General features: G+C 35.0%; 2 protein-coding genes across 4 annotated transcripts; one reads left to right on the forward strand and one right to left on the reverse strand.

The window, feature by feature from the left end:
* Nucleotides 1-268: 268 nt before the first annotated feature.
* On the reverse strand, nt 269-1,617 carry LOC107606702 (uncharacterized). Its single transcript, XM_016308734.1, has 2 exons — nt 1,120-1,617; nt 269-1,018 (listed from the first exon to the last, which is right to left on the reverse strand). The coding sequence occupies exons 1-2, from the start codon at nt 1,615-1,617 to the stop codon at nt 269-271; spliced, it is 1,248 nt and encodes a 415-aa protein (XP_016164220.1).
* An 8,822-nt stretch (nt 1,618-10,439) lies between these two features.
* Nucleotides 10,440-19,611, forward strand: HUB2 (histone mono-ubiquitination 2). Of its 3 annotated transcripts, XM_016310887.3 has the most exons (20): nt 10,440-10,541; nt 10,702-10,816; nt 11,439-11,600; nt 11,807-11,894; nt 11,962-12,192; nt 12,348-12,515; nt 13,972-14,165; nt 14,243-14,326; nt 14,439-14,558; nt 14,671-14,857; nt 14,940-15,100; nt 15,638-15,709; nt 15,890-15,966; nt 16,376-16,570; nt 17,459-17,531; nt 17,617-17,703; nt 18,258-18,395; nt 18,494-18,696; nt 19,004-19,166; nt 19,274-19,611. In XM_016310887.3, exons 2-20 carry the CDS (start codon nt 10,718-10,720, stop codon nt 19,403-19,405), a joined length of 2,634 nt encoding a protein of 877 aa, XP_016166373.1. In that variant the 5' UTR covers nt 10,440-10,541; nt 10,702-10,717; the 3' UTR covers nt 19,406-19,611. The 3 variants fall into 3 exon arrangements, with proteins under 3 accessions (XP_016166373.1, XP_020962855.1, XP_088349386.1); XM_021107196.2 differs by lacking the exon at nt 10,440-10,541 and having other exon boundaries at nt 10,551-10,816; XM_088493260.1 differs by lacking the exon at nt 10,440-10,541 and having other exon boundaries at nt 10,552-10,816; nt 11,986-12,192.
* The last annotated feature ends 455 nt before the right edge of the window (nt 19,612-20,066 follow it).

The following is a 20,066-nucleotide window of genomic DNA, read 5'->3' on the forward strand; positions in this document are numbered from 1 at the left end:
GCAAGTTCAATCGAAACCCAACAACATATCAGAAAAAAACAGGTGCAATCAACAATTATGAAACAACAAAAAATTAGATGTACCTGAGACAATAGGATTTGGGCAGTGCCTCATGTTGTGTCCATACTGGCCACAGTTGCTGCAAGTCACAAAGGTACCTGTCCTTCTATACTTTGATTGAGATTTATTTTCATCAGGTTCTCTAATCCTCACCATTCTTGGTTGACCAGGTTAACCCTGAATACTGGGGGTATGATGGTATCACAGTTCACTTTCGGCCACATGTTCTCTCCATTAATTGGAGCAATTGATTTTTCATATGTTGCAAGGTATGCTGCTGGACTATAGTAGTTGCTACAATACTCTTTAGGATTATCTCCCTTTTTAAAGATGGCACTGCACGCATGTGGGCATGGCATACACTCAAACCCCAAAATCGACAGCCGCAAGTACCAGCTAACAGATCCACCACAAACCTTTCTATGATCGTCCTATTTTTGTGATGCACCTCAAACTTCATCTCACCGGCCCATCTAGCTTGCCATTCCATACTTCTTGTTGCAATAACATCCAACCTTTTCTTTGGTTTGGGCAGAATGGATCTTTCATACTTCTCAGCCTTCTTCTTCTTTTTTGCAAATCTTGACATCCAGTAGTATTTGATCCACTCAAACATCGTCAGAATGGGCTCGTCTCTTGCCTCAAGAATCCTACCATTGAAAGCTTCTGATATGTTATTCATTAACATATCACTCTTTGCCATGAACGTGAAATGACTCTTTGTCCACAACTTTGGGTCCACTCCCATCAGTTTATCATAACAGTCTCTATTTTTCTCCTTGAGTAGATTCATTCTTCTCTCCCACTCTTCCACATAGGTAGCTTTAGCAATGGATAGGATTAGATCCCTCAAAACTGTCCCTCCACCATATGCCTTCTTACAATTGGCATATAGATGCCTTAAACATAACCTATGCTTAACAGAAGGTACCATCTCAGCAAAAACTTGCATCAAACTCTATAACAACAAAAACAACAGTATCCAGTATCATTATTCAATCAACAAAAACAATGCAAGTAGAATGAAATAGTTACAATCATAAGTCATATTATCCTTACTTTTTGTTGATCCGACATGAAAACCCATCTTCTTGATTCACTGATATCATCCAGCAACAAATCAAGGAACCATCCCCAGCTGTCCTTTGTTTCTGCCTCCACTGCTGCAACCGCAATTGGTAAATAATTGTCATTAGGATTTCTCTCTACTGCAACTAGCAGCTGTTGACCATGGTCCCCTTTCAAGTGACACCCGTCCACTCCTATAATCGGCCTACAACCAGCCAAGAAGCCGTGCTTCACCGAATTGAGGCACATGTACATCCTCATAAATCTCAGTTGGTGTGTCAAAGATGGCCTATCCACAATAATACTAAGCTTGGACCCCGGATTTGCCCTTAAAATCTCAGTACAATAATCTCTCAATTTGGCATATTGTAGTATGGCCCTTCCATGCACTTCTTCCCTTGCTTTTCTCCTTACCCAGTAAGCCTTTCCTACACTAACATTTGCCATGTATTTATCCTGAATTGTTTGAATAACAGTGGCCAGCCGCATCTCTTCTCCACGACTAATGTTGTTGACAATCTTTTTTTATATCCACTCACTAGAAGCAAGCCTACCACTATAATTCCTCCCACATGTATGCTTGCCTTTCAAGGTTTTTATCCTAAAACAATCAGATCTTCCTACCTTACTTGCAAAGCATATCCACTTGCACTTTCCTTTTTGTCCCTTACATACTACTTTTCACCTCAACTTGTCGTTCTTCTTGTACCTAATGTCTCTCCCATTCAATAAGGCATGCTCTTTAATTGCATCTTTAAACTGGGAAAGTGATTTGAACTCCAAGCCCACCTTAAACTCATACTCTCTACACATTTCTGTCTCATCATACTTAGTAAACCTCTTTTCCTTAATCATGTCATCAGAATCTCCCTCATAACTATCTATGTCTTCAGTTTTATAACTATCCGAAATGTCTCCAACTTGTTCATCCATCTCTCTATAAGCTTGATTATCCTCAGCACCCTTATCTGCTGTCCCTTCTTGATTAAACGGGCCATTGAACCCACCAAACGCATTTGATTGTCCACCATCAACACCATCCTCTACATCAAACCCAAAGTAATCCTCATGTTCACCATCATCAGCACTGTCATCAAACCTATCCTCCTCAGTAGAGGGTTCTGACTCAGCATCGACTTCTACTTCTATCAGTCCACTGTCTTCGCCTTCATCTGGGATATAATCTGAATCCATTGATGTGATTTCAACTCCATTACCTTCTCTGTAACCATCAACAGCATACACTATACCATGCTTCACAGAATCAGTAACTAAAGCCCTAGCCATTCTAACGGCATCCCCGTCTGACTTCAACTCTTTCAGACCTAACTTCAAGTCCACTCCAGGTTCGTTCCACCATAGCTTCGCATATCCCTTGTAGCCTAGACTCTTCAGCAAACTCACTATCTCTTGCAGAGACCATTCATCTAGTTCATAATGCAAGTCTTCCACAACCAACCCACCTAAATATTCTAGTCCATGTCCCGTGTCAATAAATTTTCCTCCGTGATGGAGCTCTATTGTGAACTCTGATTCTCCTATTGCTACACAACAAAAAATAAAAAATGCAAATTAGTCATTCCCTAATCAAACATCACCAACAACGCCAATCATGTTAACACCATAACGTTCGACAACAGACATGAAAGAGTGAAGAGTGGAAAAAAGTGTAACTCATACCTTGCAACGACGACAACAGTAGCTCCTTCAATAAAGGAGGCCACGATAGACAATAACAAATGTCGATCACACAATGTCGGATGTAAACATGTTATCAAACAATCAGAAACGGAGATGGGGTGAAGAGCAAGGGTTTCTTTTGCCTCAGTGAAAAGGGAGGAAGAGCAAGGGTTATTTTTTCCTGAGTGAAAAGGGAAGAAGAGGGGTAAGGGCAATTTTGCCAATATGAAATAAGTAAATACACTGAATATTACAAAAAACATTTGTAACTGGGTATATCCAATTTGGAAACGGAATATTCCGTTAGTCCAAACGTTTTTTGTCACTATAAGGACCTAATTAAAAAAAATTTGGTATAGGGACTCAATTGAAAGGAAAAAAAACTATAGGGACCTAATTAAAAATTCGGCCAAACTATATGGACTAACAGAATAATTAAACCTAAGTTAAACTACATATATATTTATACACAAATATATTGGTGGCTGATTATGGTGTACAAATAGTATTTTCTAAAATTTTAATAACACTATTATTTAATAATGCTATTTATATATAAAATATTTTTAAAGGTAAAATGCATAAATAAACCAAATCCAACCCAAAATCGCACAATCCACCCAAACCTGAAAACGTTACATGAATTTTCTATTAGCACGTCTCTATATAAATCGAATGAGCTTAATTCGATTTAGCAACTCGCATAGTAAATCGAAGAAGCCTAAGTCGAAATACTAAGAAACATGCAATCGAAGCTGGTTAAGTCGATTTATGCATGCATGTGTTGTATTCTAGTAAATCGAAGCACCATATATCGATTTATCCATGCATGTGAAGCTCACAATAATTCGAAACAACCTATTTCGATTTACCCATAATTTGCTACACATTGTAATTCGAATTGGACTGTTTCGAATTACATCCAATGTGTGCCCATGGTAATTCGAATGAGACTCATTCAATTTGCTAACAGTTTTTCTATAAATAGAATTCGAATTGAGCTCATTCAAACTACAATTCAAAAATCCTACTTACCAAGGCCCAGTTTGGGTAAATAACTTAATTAAGTTCCTTTTGAAAAAATAGTTTAAATAATAAATGACTATATTAAAAGTAGCTTATAAATAAGTTATTTTGGATTTGGATTTTTAGTTCTAAAAATGCATATTTTATAAAAATATGGTAAAAAGTAGTAGTATTAGGAGAGAATTCATTTTTTTTAACTTCTCTATAAGCTCCTAAATAACTTCTTAGAAAGCCGCAATTTGGTTTTGAAAATTGCACCAGACATTAATACTACTATTTTTCATAAGTCAAAAGCTAAAAAAAGTTACTTTTGAAGCTTCCCAAACGGGCCCCAAATCTCAAAGAAACCTCAGCCCAAAGACTCCAACATTCGAATACTCTACTGATGGAGATAACCCAGACCGTCTTTATCGTTTGGACGGAGTTGTCCATATTGCTGGTGTCATCAATGAAGAGGTTAGTGCATACTTTTTTTTTTCAAAAATAGGATTAAATATTATATTTTTTTTCTCTTTTGACAATAGTCATTATTTACAATTGTTAAACTAGATAGAGTTGTTAGATTAGTGACTTATTAGTTACTAGAAATTTGACGGAGTAAGTTCTAATTCGAATAGTGCTTACAATTATGTAAAAGAGTATGGATAGTGAAGATAATTAGTAGTAAAACTTAGTTAGAGTAAGAGCAGTGATTGGAATCTATGTTGTGATTTGGGTTGTTATTAAAGAAAGTATGGGTAGTGACTTGCTATTTTACTTAGAATTCATGTGACATCTACATTAAGTCAAATTTTTTATTAATATTAAACTTATTTTTATTAGGCCTAGTTTGATGAATATATGATTTTATTTTGTGTTTGAATCGGTAACATTATTTGGTTGCGTTTATGGTATTCTTTGAATTAACAGATGCATTAGTTGATATTGTTATAGAAATATATTTTGATGTGGTCCTAAGAGACAATTTATTATATTGTTTATGCAGCTCTACCGATGTATCACGAGCATGAGACGGTGGCAGGGTATGCGCTTGGACGAGAGGATCATTTCGTACTTGCAGATGGCCGGTTTAAACCATCTTGCGAGGCTGAGTAAGATTTGGTTTAGGTTGAATGATCCGTTCGTGAGTGCATTCGTGGAGCGATGGTGTCCAAAGACGCACACATTTCATATGTCGTTCGAGAGTGCACGATTACACTACAAGACATGGCGTACTAGTTAGGGCTGCCAGTTGATGGACATTACGTCAGTGGATGCCTGACAGAGTTGGAGCGATACATCGAGGGTGGTCGCCCAGCTTGGATGTGGTTTGAGGAGCTATTGGGTGTTTTGCCTCCTGCGAACTGCATCGACAAGTTCACGGTGAGATGCAGTTGGATAAAGGACACATTCGGAGAGCTTCCTGATGGCGCGGACGACGCCACTGTTAGGAGGTATTCCCGGGCCTATATCATGATGCTTTTGGCAACAAGTCTGGTACTTGGCTTCAAATTCAGTGGCTGCCATACGTAGACAGCGGGTGGTAGCCAACCTCCGTCGGGAGACTCTAGTGCGGCCTTGATCCCGTTGTGCTGATCCGATATCACTAGAATACCCGACTGCGGAGTAACGTGCTGACGGAGGTAGGATAGAAAGAATGACCAAGACTCTACATTCTCACCCTTCACAAGTGCAAATGCAACAGGAAGGATGTTGGAGTTTCCATCCTGAACAATCGCAACGAGCAATGTACCCCCGTATTTTCCATATAAGTGGATCCCGTCAATACTCACCAATGGCTTGCAATGTCGGAAGGCCTCAATACACGATGGGAATGTCCAAAAAAAGCGGTGGAAATAAGCATGGGACTGATCGACTTGCCCACCAACTCACACGAGACTCATCCTCAACACTGCAATACTACCCGGCATCGTCATCTGCACACCTAGTATCTATCGCAGCAACTCATTGTATGTCTCATCCCAACCTCCATAAATCTGTGCCATGACCTTCTGCTTAGCCAGCAAAACCTTCCTGTAAGTCGGTCTAAAACCGAAATGTGCCTCTGTCACATTCAACAGTACCTTGATACACACGACAACATCAACTCTAACCATAAGCAGTATGAATGCCGAGATCACATGATAATCAAGACTCCTGTGATCACTCGATATCAACGTGGCCAGACAAGTATGAGGTCCGTTGTACCGTTTTACCTCTGAAATACATCTGCGCTGGCGGAGACTGATCCGAATCAATTATGTGCACCGTTGCCAAATTTCTTACACTTCCCAAAGTACTTGCGATAATCAGACTCCACCACTTTATACTGAGCCCCGCGTCGGATGCTATATGTCTTCACGCTTAACACGACATCCTCTTTATCCTGAAACTGCTGACCAACCTGAAGCTCTGCTAGTCCTCCAATATCCTGTGTATCTCTGGCCCCAAATCCAATAGGTACGCCACGTACCCCTGTTGTCTCATGGCATCCAAGTCCAAAGTTGAAAAGTGCGGGGGATATTGCTGAGTTCCTGAAATAGATGCTCCACCACCCCCAGCTAGATTACTCCCTGCTTTGTCATGACCACTATCATTGGCAATTGTGTCGGACTCTACATCATCATCGTCATCATCATCTCGCAGTACATCGTCCACACCATCCGGTTCTCCACCCTGTAATGAAATAGGTGCCGTATCAGTAATATCGGCATTCGTTGTGTCACATACTTCTCCGTCATGACTGCGGTTTAGATCAGTTGCGAAGGACGAGGAGGCAACCAACATTGCCTTAGGTGCAATGACAGGCACGGATGAAGAGGCACCAATAGGCCTCGAACTAGAACAGGCTGCCGTAGCCGAAGGTTGGGAATTCCGGTTCGAACCTCCTGAGTTGGAGACCACATCTACAAGCTTGGCCAACAGCTCAGCTGCTCAGGGGTCCTGATCCCGAGAAATTGTCGGCAACAATGGAACAAAACTCGCAAATCTTCGTCACTCCCTATGACGAACGAATCGTATTTCACATCATCCCGCAAAACTGAAATCGAAATTCTATAGAATAACTTCTCAACCCGTTTCATGCCTTGCAACCCCAATTTTTGGATTATAGAATTCAAGAACTCGGTGAAACTCGTTGAAGGTTTCAGAAAAACACTAAGTGGATCCTTATCAGTAAACTTAATTCCCGAACGTGTTTTTTTCTTAATCGACCATCTATAGTGCACCAATACTAAAAAAGTTTTCTCATTAGCCATTGTGTTTCACTCTCATAAAAAATTCACATTCATATCATATTTATATAGGTTGGCTTCCACTAAATCGAACTCCCCAAATTCGATTTATAACTATAGCTCACGAGAATAGTAATTCGAATCAGTCCCATTCGAATTAGTATGAGAACAAAACTATGGTAAATCGAAACAGATTGTTTCGAATTACTTTGTGAATCACGTGCATGCATAAATCGAGTCATGGTGATTCGATTTACTAGGGATCACGTTACATGCATAAATCGACTCATACTGTTTCGATTTACATGTTTGCATAGTAATTTGACTTACCCTGATTCGATTTAGTAGGAAAATTGATAAATTGAATAAAATTCATTCGATTTACATAAAAATGTGCATTTAGGAGATTCATGTAACATTTTATCTTTTAGTTGATTTGTGTAATTTAGTATAGCATTTGGTTTATTTTCACGTTTTACCCTACTTTTAATATTTATATAAAAATATAATAATTATTATTAATTAATTACATATTTAAATTAATTTTTAATTAATAAAATAAAAAACACATTAACTCTTAAAATAATATTAATGTCAAAAATGAAAATATTTTCTATTATAAGATTAAGAGAACAACTAAAGAACCAAAAGCATATCAGCCAAAAATCAGCCAAAATGTGTTTGGATTCCATGAAAAATTGAGTTTTGGTTTGTGCTTCGTGATCTCAGGAGCGGTTTTCAAACATATTATTCAAAAAGTAATTTTAATTAAACAGCTTTATTTATTTTTTGGCTGGTCACATTTTGGTTCCACATATTTTTCCTAAGATTAAAGGTAGGGGTGCACAGACCCGGCCCGGCCCGAAGGCTCGGCCCGGTCCCGAACACTTTTGGGGCTAATTTGGTGTGATTTCATCGGGTTTAGGGTCGGGTAAGGGTCTCAAAAATAGACCCGGTCATTATTTCGGGTCGGGTCCGGGTCATAGCTCGGGTCACCCGAAGTCGGCCCGGTGACCCGGTCATCATACACAATTAATATTTTGTGTTATTAGTGATGGATCATGACTATTCTTATGTGGAATTTAAGTATTGTAAATCTTAATATTTTGTGTTATTAGTCATTATAAAACTATAAGTTAATGTTTTATGTTTATAATGTATAAGACTTTAGACTAATGCATAATATTGTGTTATTTGTATTGATTTAAATATTTGGTATTATTAGACAATATTAGTATTGATTGTGGTTATACTTTAGTATTGATTGTGGTTATGCTTTAATTTTGAAGAAGGGTTGGTTCTTGTTATATTTTTCTAAGTGAATTTTACCATGTTAAATAATGGTTGGAGTCTTGAAAATTTGGATATTTTTACATGCTAGCTTACAAGAAGGTATCAACGTAATGTAATGTTAACGGCCCGGTTTTCACCCGGTTTTTACCCGGTATAATTGTGACCCGAAAGTGTATTGGTTTCATCGGGTCTAGGGCCGGGTTCGAGTCTAATAAATAGACCCGGTGTATATTTCGGGTCGGATCTGGATCACATCAAACCCGGCTTCACCCGGCCCATGTGCACCCTAATTAAAGGTATGAGTAGCGAAGTTTTGATATATTTGTCTGTGATAGTATCCGGGGCAGCTATCATCATGCTTATCATTTATTTATTTATCTTTTTGGATTTTTAAGTGCATAGCATCTGCCTTGTTCAAGCCATATAATTATTTGAGACCATAAAATTCCCTGGCATGATTTGATCGAGTATCGAATTTATAAGATACCTTATAAACTACCTATTGATAAGAAAAATAATAAACTTTGGTTAATTGTGTACATAAATTGTGTACTTAAAATTCTCAATTTTGTCAATTTTTTATCTAAGAAGCACATATAAGTTTAAAATCTTGATGTATTTATGTCGGATACAGATATTCTTACAATAAACTAAATACATAAATTATCTTAATTTATGTTAAATTGCTAATGAATTATAACTTAAATGGTATAATCTTTTTATATTCACTTAAAAAGTAAAAAAAAAAAAAAAGTTTAGATCATTTATGTTTATGTCGATCATTATTTTGTTTTTAAATATATATATATATATATATATATATATATATATATGTGCACATATTTTAACAACAAATATTTTTAATCATTTTAATGTTATTTTATTATTATTTATAATAATAAAATATTAATTATTATTCATATGTTTTATTATATTACATAACGTATTTTAGACGTATCGTATCTTATATTTTATAAAAATATTATATTGCCGCATTCGTATCGTGTCGTGTTTATATTGCATGTCACATCTATAATATTGAGCTTTTTATTTTTTTATATTTTTTAATAGTTAAATATATTTTAATAATTATATTTATTTTAATTTTTATATTTATTTTAAATTAAATAGAAAATTTTGTAGAGTGTAGAGTGTAATTGATGTAAAATGTATAGAAATTCGAAGCCAATAGCCAAATGATTCTTCGAAATATTGTCTTTCTTTTAGATTTGTTCACACACCAAAATCATATATGAACTAATATAATTATCATGTGACAATTTTTTTTGCTTTAATAAATGATTTTAATTTTCATATATGTAAAAAAATTTATATAATTATTTAATTATTTATGTATTTAGATGATATTTTAAATAATAATTAAAAAATTAATTATTTTTAATAATATAATAATATATGGTTAAATTTTTTATGATGACAATTCATGAAAATTAAATTTTTAATAAACACCATAACAAATATATTAAAATTTAAAATTTGTATGTTTATTATAATAAATTTTTAAATTAATAACGTTAACATGTATATTCATGCTAGCTATGTTCATCTAAGTTTTATTTAAATTTTGAAATTCTTATATCTTTATTCTTTATTAGCTAAATTATGGATGGAATGTAATTATTATAAAGTTGTGTACCCCTCAAATTTTTATTGGCTTTCTCCCATCTTAAGATAATATATATATATATATATATATATATATATATATATATATATATATATAGATTTTACATATTTTAAGAATTTAAAATGTTTAATTTTTCAATACAAACTTTTTTACATTCAATACTTTAATTATAAAATAAAAACCCACGTGTAAGTAGAAAATTTTTAATTAAAAATTATTAGATGATTTAATTTATTTGATTAAATATTTTATATAAAAATAACTGTATATGAGTTTTTATTTAATTATAATTATAAGAGAAATTATTAGTTAAATTATTTTTTATTTATCTTAAAATAGTTAAATTGCTACTAATTAACGTTTCTTGTACCTTCCAAAAAATATTCGAGTTTTTTTTTATTTCCTAAACAAAACTCAGTATTTTTTTTCCTTTTTTAAAATTTAACATTGATGTGAAATTTGAAGTTATAGTACAAGCGTCCACCACCTCAAACTAAAAAAAAAAAAAAAGAAAAAAAGAAAGAGCTGAACAGTGTGGAACCGCTTTCTTCTGAGTGAGTGTATTTTGGTGCTGTGTTTTCTCATTTCTGTTCTGTGTCTCCGTTTTGATGTCTTCTTTATTCCTCAAAAGAACGAACTTGATAGGAAGCCATGATTCTGTGTTGTTTTTCTTCCTCCTAATGATGTGTGTTGGGTTTTTGTTGAGAATCTCAGAAATCGTTAAAACCAAATGGAAAACTCAGACCACAACGAACCCGAAAAGAAGAGGCCTCACCTCACTTCCGTTTCTTCTCGCGTGGCGCGAAACTCTCCATCGAACAACAAAACCGTAACCCCTTTTCCTCTCTCTCTACATATTCTCTCTGTGTTTTGTATGCACACTCTGTGTTTGTTTTTATGTCTGTGTGTTTGATAGTCTGATTCTGAATTTCAGTGTTTTACATTGTATTTAGTGTGATATTGAGTTCTTAGAGCTGTTTGATGCTGAGGGATTTTGTTTTATGGTCAAGTTGTGATCTTTGGGACAAAGGGATGGTGAATTTGATTGTGTTTGATACTAACTTGCTGCAGGGTAGGGCTGAAAGACTAGTAACAAGGTGAAGTGTCTTATGTGTTGTGTTTTTTTGTGTAATTTTTAATTGGATGATGGAGTTTTGGGATTCAAAATTGAACAATCTTGTTATGCTTGATCTTTGTGAGAGGGATATTTCAAGTCATTGATATTTGAAAGGTATCATTGATATTTGAACATATGTATCTGCTATGCAGTTTATGGAATTTGAGGTTACTGGTAAGATTTTTAGAGGTTAAAACGCTGCCTTGTTTCTTGTTCCGTGTAATGACAACTCTATCTGTGGCAATAGGATATTGGGACTCTAATTTTTGGGTTTGTTGTGAATAGTTTTCGAGTTTTTCTTGCTTAATGGGAAATCATTGTGCTTTTTATACAGGCTGATGCTGGAGTCTTACAAGCACAGAACCAGCAGCTCGTTCAAAAGATTGACATCCAAAAGCGTGCTTTGCATGACCTTGAAGAAAAAATTAGAGAGTTAAAAGAGCGGCAAAATACCCATGACGATTTGTTAATTGCAGTGAACCAATGTTGGATTCAGGTTATTCCTTATTGTTATGCTTCCACTCTATTGTTCATCCTATTTAGTCAGTTTTATTTTTCTTTCGCCTTTTGAAATTAATGCTTCCATAGAAGATAGGGCATGTTCTGCTGGCCATGTAAGGGAGGGGGGAATGGCAAGGCACTTTTTGCGATATTCCTCTAGCATATGCACATTGGGCTAACTTCATAATTTTTTTCCTCTAGTTGTCTGATGATCTGACTCTTCTTGGTGTACGAGCTGGTAGAAGCAAAGATGCATTACAAACACTAGATTACCATAATAACCGTCGAGGTACCCCACACATTTTTCTTGTTGTATGAAGAAATTTCAAGGGACTGACATGAGTTAATCTCTCTAGGTTCACTTCCTTCATGCCCTGCAGAGGATATATTTCTGTGTAGATTGATCCAGAAAGATTCTGTTGATGGAAACAGTATTGGTGAGAGAATTAATTATGTTGAAGAAAGCCTTGCTTTACGCCGGTCATCTACGTTAGAGTTGTTGAAACTCCTTCAAGATACCATGGAGGCTCAGATGGAAAGAATTGACAGTATAGCCCAGGTTTTGCATGGCGAGTTATCTTCAGAAGGTAAAAAACATTTGATATGCATCCAAATGTTTATTTATTTATTTTTCTTTTTAACGATTGAATCTTTATTTCTCTTCCAGATATAATTGATTTAGGAATTTAAGAGAAAATTTGTATAAATGATCTGTTAATGTTTACTCATTGCTGGTTTTCAGATGCTATAATTCAGATGTCTCAGATTGATGACATGATGAAAGAAGAGGAAAGTAATTTACGTGAAATCATTAATGCTCTCAACGATTCACATAAAGAGTATACTATTGGAATTCAAAGTTATATCAGTTGGTGCTTACAAGATCAGTCTGAAGTTAAACGCCTTGCAGGTTTTGATGTTTTTCATTTTGTGTTTGGTTTTAACTTCTTCAGTTACTGTGAAGTCTATTATTATACATCTGTCTTTTTAGGGTGCATTTGGACGTATTTTTCAGCAAAAGATCGCCTTTTTCTGTTTGGCTAAAAAAAGAAAAAATAATAGTTTTCACCATTGTGGAACATAGGGAGGTTCCTTTTGTTAATGGCACCTTTTTAGTTAGTTATATTAATATATGAAAGTTAGATTTGCAAATAAATGGTTTAAACTCTGATACGGCTTATGATAGGGCACTTTTGCGTCATTTGATCTATGCAACTAATTTCACCTAGTTGGACAAAGTTTAGTTGTTGCCAATGATGAGTGGTATTGATATATGGCATATGTGTAAACCTGAATTTGGTCCTTTGAGTTTTATTTTTTTAATCGTGAACCATCTTTCTGAAAGGCAACACAATAGATTTATACCCCTCATGCTATTGTCCCCCAAGCTTGATGCGTGTGGGCAGTGTTCAAACCCACTTTATCTTGTGCTGAATATCAACCTTTTATCTAAGAATGGTGGTGCCAAAGGTCTAACTCTAGACCACTTGCTCATAGAGGCTTTTTATCACCTTCTGAATTATTCTCTAAAAAGCCTAAATTGTTAAGCGATAGAACATGAATGATTTTTATATTTAACACTCTTTAGAATAATGTTTATTTCGCACACGATAAATAAAATGTTAAGTCTAACAAGGTAGTTTGCTTGCTTTTCCATTAATGGAATGAAAATAAAATTGTGGGGTTGGCTTGGAAAGGGAAGGGATTTCGAAAGTGAAAACTAGGTTGATGCAACTCTTGTGTGTGGTGAGGTGGCATGGCCAGAACATTGAAGTGATGTAAATATTTATTAGGAAAAATGCCTATAAATCAGCATATAAAATCAAATCATTAACAAAACAAAAATTAGGTAATAAAAGTACATCAAAATCAGTTAGCATCCGACATATACATCTAGGGTTGCAAACTTCTAGTGGCGGCGCGGCTTCTGGTTGGCTGCGTGTACACGACGACAGGTTGGTCAGTCAATCTTCTGGTGTGTAACGTACCAGCAGCCTTTGGTAGTTGTAGTTGTTGTTGTTGTTGTTATTATTATTATGTGATATGTGACAAGTAAGAAATGTAGGGTTCTCTCTACTTAAAAGGTTGATAAGGGGTAGATAAATTGAACACCCATTCAGATTCGATCTCTGTTGGCTAATACATATTTTAACATTTTAAGTAAGGATAAAACTAAGATTTGAAACCACGAGGTCTAACACGCTGGTAGTTTAGGCGTTCAATAGTTCTATGCACTGATGTCTTAGATTTATGCAGAGATGTATTTATAGAACTTTGCAGTTAAATTGAGGAAGTATGTGATTGGTTCTCCTGTTTAATGGTTTTGTATGTTATGTCTTGAGTGTGTCTTATTTTCAAACTGAAAGGTGACCTTGAAGAGAGCATAACTGGACTTGAAGAGAGTAGAAGAAAACTAGTCAATCTGAAAATGCAAAAGGATGCAGCGGCAGGAATGCAATCCCCTAGTGCTGATTCGGTTAACGGAAACTTGTCTCCTGAAAAACCCACAGACAGGACTATGAGTTTGCGTGAGCTGAAGGATTCAATTGAGGAAGCAAAGGTTTTGTCATATGATTTCCTTTTCTTATGTTGTTCCTTTCTTCATCTAATGAGAAGTTTGCTTATTTAATGTCATAGATACTGAATGCTGATCGTCTTACTGAGCTTCAAGAGGCACACGAAGAAAATGAAACCTTGACAAAGCAATTCCAAGATTTTCAGGTTCGTAAGTTCGGATTATCCAAGATAATTTGTCATATATTCTTGAATAGTTTGAGATGCTTTAACTTTAGAGTTCTATGTAAAAGTTGTTTCTCCTGCATATTTATTTCAGAATGAACTGAACGATGACAAGTATATACGCACTTCCAGAATATATTCATTGACGAATGATCAACTTCAACATTGGATTGCTGAGTTAGCTCGGTATAAGATGTTGGTAGAGTCTCTGCAGGTTAAGAATGATTTCCCCCTTTTTAATTAGATGTATTATAAGAACCATATGGTTGTAAATGTTTATATGTTGTTCCCCCTTTTATGATTTTCCACCTCAAATGAAACATCAGGCGGGAAGTGTCCATGTCACAAAATGGGAGAAGGAGCTGAACTCCAAATTGGAGTCTGTTGATACTGCAAGGCATGCCATTGACTGTTCAGATTCCAGGATTGAAGAGCTGGAGGTTCAGTTGCAGAAGTGTACTATTGAAAAGAATGATCTTGAAATTAAGATGGAAGAGGCTATACAAGATACTGGTCTGCATATCACATGTTCTATGTTTAGACTTGCAGTGCATATAATTGGATTATTAGATTCTCACAATACTACATGTTTCAGGGAGAAAAGATATCAAATCCGAGTTTCGTGTGATGGCTTCAGCTTTGTCCAAAGAAATGGGAATGATGGAAGCTCAGGTCAAGCGATGGAAGGATGCAGCTCATGAGGCGGTATCGTTACGCGAGAAAGCTCATTCACTAAGAGCTGTGTTGAGTGGGAAGGTTCTTCTCACAAACTGATATGATATTTATTGGTGTTTCCTTTTCTTTTCTGGAGGACTTATACGTAAATTTATCTAGTTACTTTTAGTAGAGATTGGGGTTTCATGCAAAGTTGTCAATTGTTCTTGTTAGAGTCCTCATATCACCCATAGATAAGGCCTAAATAGCTAGGAGCTTGGCAACCCTCTCCTATTTAGATTTCGGGGTTGAGTTTGTTCCACATAAATCTAATTGTTTTAACACCAACAATATTAGAACAATTAGAATTGTTTATGAGAACATTCCAATTTTCAATTTTTTTATGAAACTGACCTAGTCCTGTATGCATGTTAAACTGTAGAAAGTGAATGGGAATATTCCAATTTGGTGCCAGTGATTTTGTTGATTTAAATCTAAGTATGCAATTTAATTTAAGGACTTAAGAAATCATGTTGGATTGAGCAGACCAAGTTTAAAGGCAGAATTTATTCCCCCTAGATACACACAGAACAAACCTTTTCTGCATCAAGGTTTATTAATGCCCTTCTTTTGAAGCAGACAAGCGAAGTTAGCAGCCTTGCAAACAAATGTACTGAACAGGATTTGGAAATTAAGTCTTTAAGAGCATTGGTGAGTTTACATTTGTCTTAATCTGTATACATTTTTGTTCTTATGTTAATCCATGTTTGTCCTACTCTGTATACGTTTTTTTTTGTATTACTTTTTTAACACTATTTGCCTGTTAATCGTGAATATTTTTTATGTTGTCTACGAGTATGACTCATCTTCAAAATCATGTAATGATATCAGATTGAAAAGTTACAGAAGGAGAAACTAGAGTTGGAATTCATTCTGGAAATGCATGGACAAGAGAATTATGATAAAAGGTATGCTGATTTGAGGTTGCTAAGATTTTGGAAATAGTCTTGTGTAGTTAAACTTTAGGTGGAAACCTTCCTACTTTAAAGTAAATGCTGATAAATATGTAATGGAACATTTAATATTTAGATTTGTTTCAATTGTCTTAACAATCCGGGCTATGAAAGTGTTGAGGAAAATTGTCTCTCTCTCACATTATTCCATCGATGGTGCCCAACTTTTTTAATATTTTCCTATTACATTGAATTTTTTCTTAAGCCTTTAGCTGTAGTTGGCAACTGAATAGGGACTTCTGTTTTTGTTTTTTTTGTTTGTTTTGTTTTTTTTTTCTTTCTTTTTTTTTTTTTAAATCTAACATTTGTTCTCTTCTGTCTACATTGTATTTGATCTTTATATGCTGTAAAACATGGATTTCAGTACTCTGGCAGAAATTAGAGAATCTGAAAATAAAGCCCACTCTCAAGCTGAAATGCTGAAAAATGCTTTAGATGAACATAGTCTTGAGTTAAGAGTAAAAGCTGCTAATGAAGCTGAAGAAGCTTGTGAACAAAGGCTTGCTGCTGCAGAAGCTGAAATAGAGGACTTAAGAGCCAAGCTGGATGCAGCTGAAAGGTTTGTGTTTACGTATGCTCCTACAGTAATTTTGATTTGCTGTTTTAAAAAGGTTTAATTACTCTGTTGGTCCCTATAGTTTCGCAAAATTTTCAATTAGGTCCCTATACTTTTTTTTCTTTTAATTGAGTCCTTGCACCAAATTTTTTTTTTAATTGGGTCCCTACACTTTTTTTTTTCCTTTTATTTAGGTCCCTGTACCAATTCTTTTTTTTTTTAGTTGGGTCCCTATAAAATTAAGCCAATTACTACTAAGAGGGACTTAATTGAAGAAAAAAAAATTGGTGCAGGGACCCAATTAAAAAGAAAAAAAGTATAGGGATCTAATTGAAAATTTCACGAAATTATAGGGACCAACAGAGTAATTAAACCTTTTAAAAAATTGATGGTGTGTGTTTGTTTTTTGATCTTCTTCCTTATTAACCCAAATGAAGGTAAACATTAGATTGGTAGAACCACTATATTTGTAGTCATATGGTTCTGACAGAAAAGGGTGGAGGATTAATGGTTCCATTGAGCTAATTGTAACCTTGTGTGTGATGAATATTTTAAATTAATATTTGATGATAAATCTCTCAACATATAACAACAACAACAAAGTCTTATCCTGGAAGGTGGGATTGGCTACATAGATAAAATGATGCCATTGTGTCCTATCTGTAGTGATATATAATTGCCAAAGGTTGTCACACTTATTGGGGAAAAGTAATTAATTTTTATGTTGATTTTTTTTTTCCAGTTTGTTTGATGCCCTAACTGCATTTGCAAATCCCATTTCCCTCTCTTATTTTTTAATTTAAATGATCTTGATATTCAATATGTTCAGAAACTACCATTGTTTATTAATCTGCTGATACTTGTCTCCGTGCTTAATCTGTTTTGATTCAGAGATATTTTGGAGCTGACCGAGGCTATTAAAGTGAAAGAGGCTGAGGCAGAGGCATATATATCTGAAATCGAGGTCACTTTCCTTCCCCCGTACTGAATGAACTGCAAAAGTATGGTCTTACACTTTTCTTTTCAAATGATTGTTTGCTTTAATCCAGACTATTGGTCAAGCATATGAAGATATGCAGACACAGAACCAACATCTGATGAAGCAGGTGACTGAGAGGGATGACTATAATATCAAGGTATCTCTTATTGTTACCCTTTACTAAATGCTGGCTTACTATGGCCCCTGCCATCTTTTCTGTTGCACTACTCCAGGCTCCAATAACGCTTAGCTTATTATCTAGGCTTTTGCTAATGACACTAATGAAATTGATGCTTTGTCTTGTTAGTTAATAGATTAAAATTATCTCTTGATTTCTTGGATAAGGAATATATTAGAAATATTTGTTTGTTTGGTTGATACAAAGGAAAGTCTTCTTACTTGTATCAAACTAAAGTTGAATTATATAAACTGATATGCCGGCCTACATCTGTAACAGCCTAATAATTTGTAATAACTAATAATTGACTTGGACAAAATAAAATACTTGGACAAAAATAATTCATTAGCCACCATGTTTCTTTTTGGGGATACAATTTGGTTTTAGCAAAGACAGTCTTGTTGCGAAGCGGGACTTAAATTTCTGGAAAATTGTGATATTTTCTGAAAATTGGTGTATTTGCTCTTTACTTAAATAATTCCATTTTTGGTTAGATTGGCCATGTTTTGATCATATTACAAACTTCAATGCAGCTTGTATCAGAAAGTGTGAAGACAAAACAAGTACACAGTTCTTTAGTGGCTGAGAAGCAGGCCTTGGCAAAGCAACTTCAACAAATTAACTCTTTAATTGATGCCTCAAAAATGAGGATTGCACACGTTGAGGAACAGGTCAACCTCCTTTGCTCGCCAATACTTTTTAATTTTCTATTCTATTTGTACAACTTTACCAGTGCTTTCTGTCATATACAATAATTTGAATCATGCAGATGAAGGCTGTTCTATCAGAAGGCATCAAATGTAATCAGGAGGAAAAAAACCTTCATGTCACTCTGGAATTTGCCAAGTGGGAATTGGCTGATGCTGAGAAGGAGTTAAAGTGGCTGAAGTCTGCCCTTTCCTCTTCAGAGAAAGAATACGACCAAATACAGAAAGATGTGGCAGCAGTTGAAATGGAATTAGAAAGTGAAAGGTGCATTTCTCTCAATTCTCTGTGTTTGTGAAATTGATGAATTTGACATGGTGAGGAATTCAGTAAAACTAATCGATTGCAAAAGTAGTGTTGGAGCTTATGAATCTTGGTATTTGGTTTAGCTTCCCAGGTTGCTTAGTTTGCATCAAATCAACCTAGTAGCTCATGAAAATCTGCAAGCTTATTAGTATAAATAAAACTAAATAGAAAAAGCAAAAAGTTTGGCTAATCTATCAAAGTACTCCATTGCTGTGAAATGTACTCTGAATTTGGGCTCAACTGAAATTGATCCTATCAAGTCATGCAGGAGTTCACGGATGAAGCTCGAGGAAGAACTCAGGGAAGTGAACAGGCAAATCGCCGAGCTGAGTTCTGAAACGGGTGAAACCGCAATACAAAAGCTCGAAGCAGAAATAAAGATCTGTAAGAACATGATTAAGTGCACAGTCTGTTCTGATCGGCCAAAGGAGGTAACACCTCTTCTTGAACTTGCATTGATTTAAACCTTTTGAGGACATATTAAAGAAAATTTGTTGCACCAGCAAAATATAAGAGCTTGATTTGGATTTTTTCACAGGTGGTGATTGTCAAATGCTATCATCTGTTCTGCAATCCATGCATACAAAGAAATCTAGAGCTCAGGCACCGCAAGTGCCCTGCATGTGGAACAGCATTTGGACAAAGTGATGTTCGCTTTGTTAAAATATGAGACTCATGTTAGTGTACCTTGTATAACTTATTGATCACTGTTGTTGGTATTGGTACTTAGTTACTAGTTACTACTTGCTCGTTCTTTTTTCTCTGTCATTGTTGATTCAAAGGATTACCAAATTATCACGGTGACACAAAAAAGAATCGAGGAAATAATTACAAACCATGGATCGTGCTTCAACAAATATCTCATTCGTGGTTCAAGACTTATAATATTGGCACAATGGCAAGGTTACTATCTTGTGTAAAATCCGTTAATATACACAATTAATGACAATGAAAATAAATTGAAATTAGCTTCTTTTTACTTCAAACAATAGTTATCAATCATCCTGATGAATAAGCATAACCATAAAAATCAAGATAAAACAAAATATTTTTAAATGATAGCTTCTGTTATAATTGATATTGCAACACTACAAATAAATAAGAACAATTCATTTCATTTTAGTTAACGAATGAAATGCTAAGCTAGTTTTGACCTATCTTGCTAGACAGAGCTAAATAACATTGTTTTATTTTAATGTTTAAACAAAACAAAAATGATATCGATAAATTAGAACCAACTTAATATTTTGTTCACTGACTCAATACTAAAAAGGGTCTAAAAACAATATAGTATTTAAAACTAAATTCTAAAAACTGTCAATTTTGAATTT

Source organism: Arachis ipaensis, chromosome B7, assembly GCF_059453495.1.
Source record: "Arachis ipaensis isolate K30076 ecotype BB chromosome B7, ASM5945349v1, whole genome shotgun sequence".
In the NCBI taxonomy this organism is placed as follows: Eukaryota; Viridiplantae; Streptophyta; class Magnoliopsida; order Fabales; family Fabaceae; genus Arachis; species Arachis ipaensis.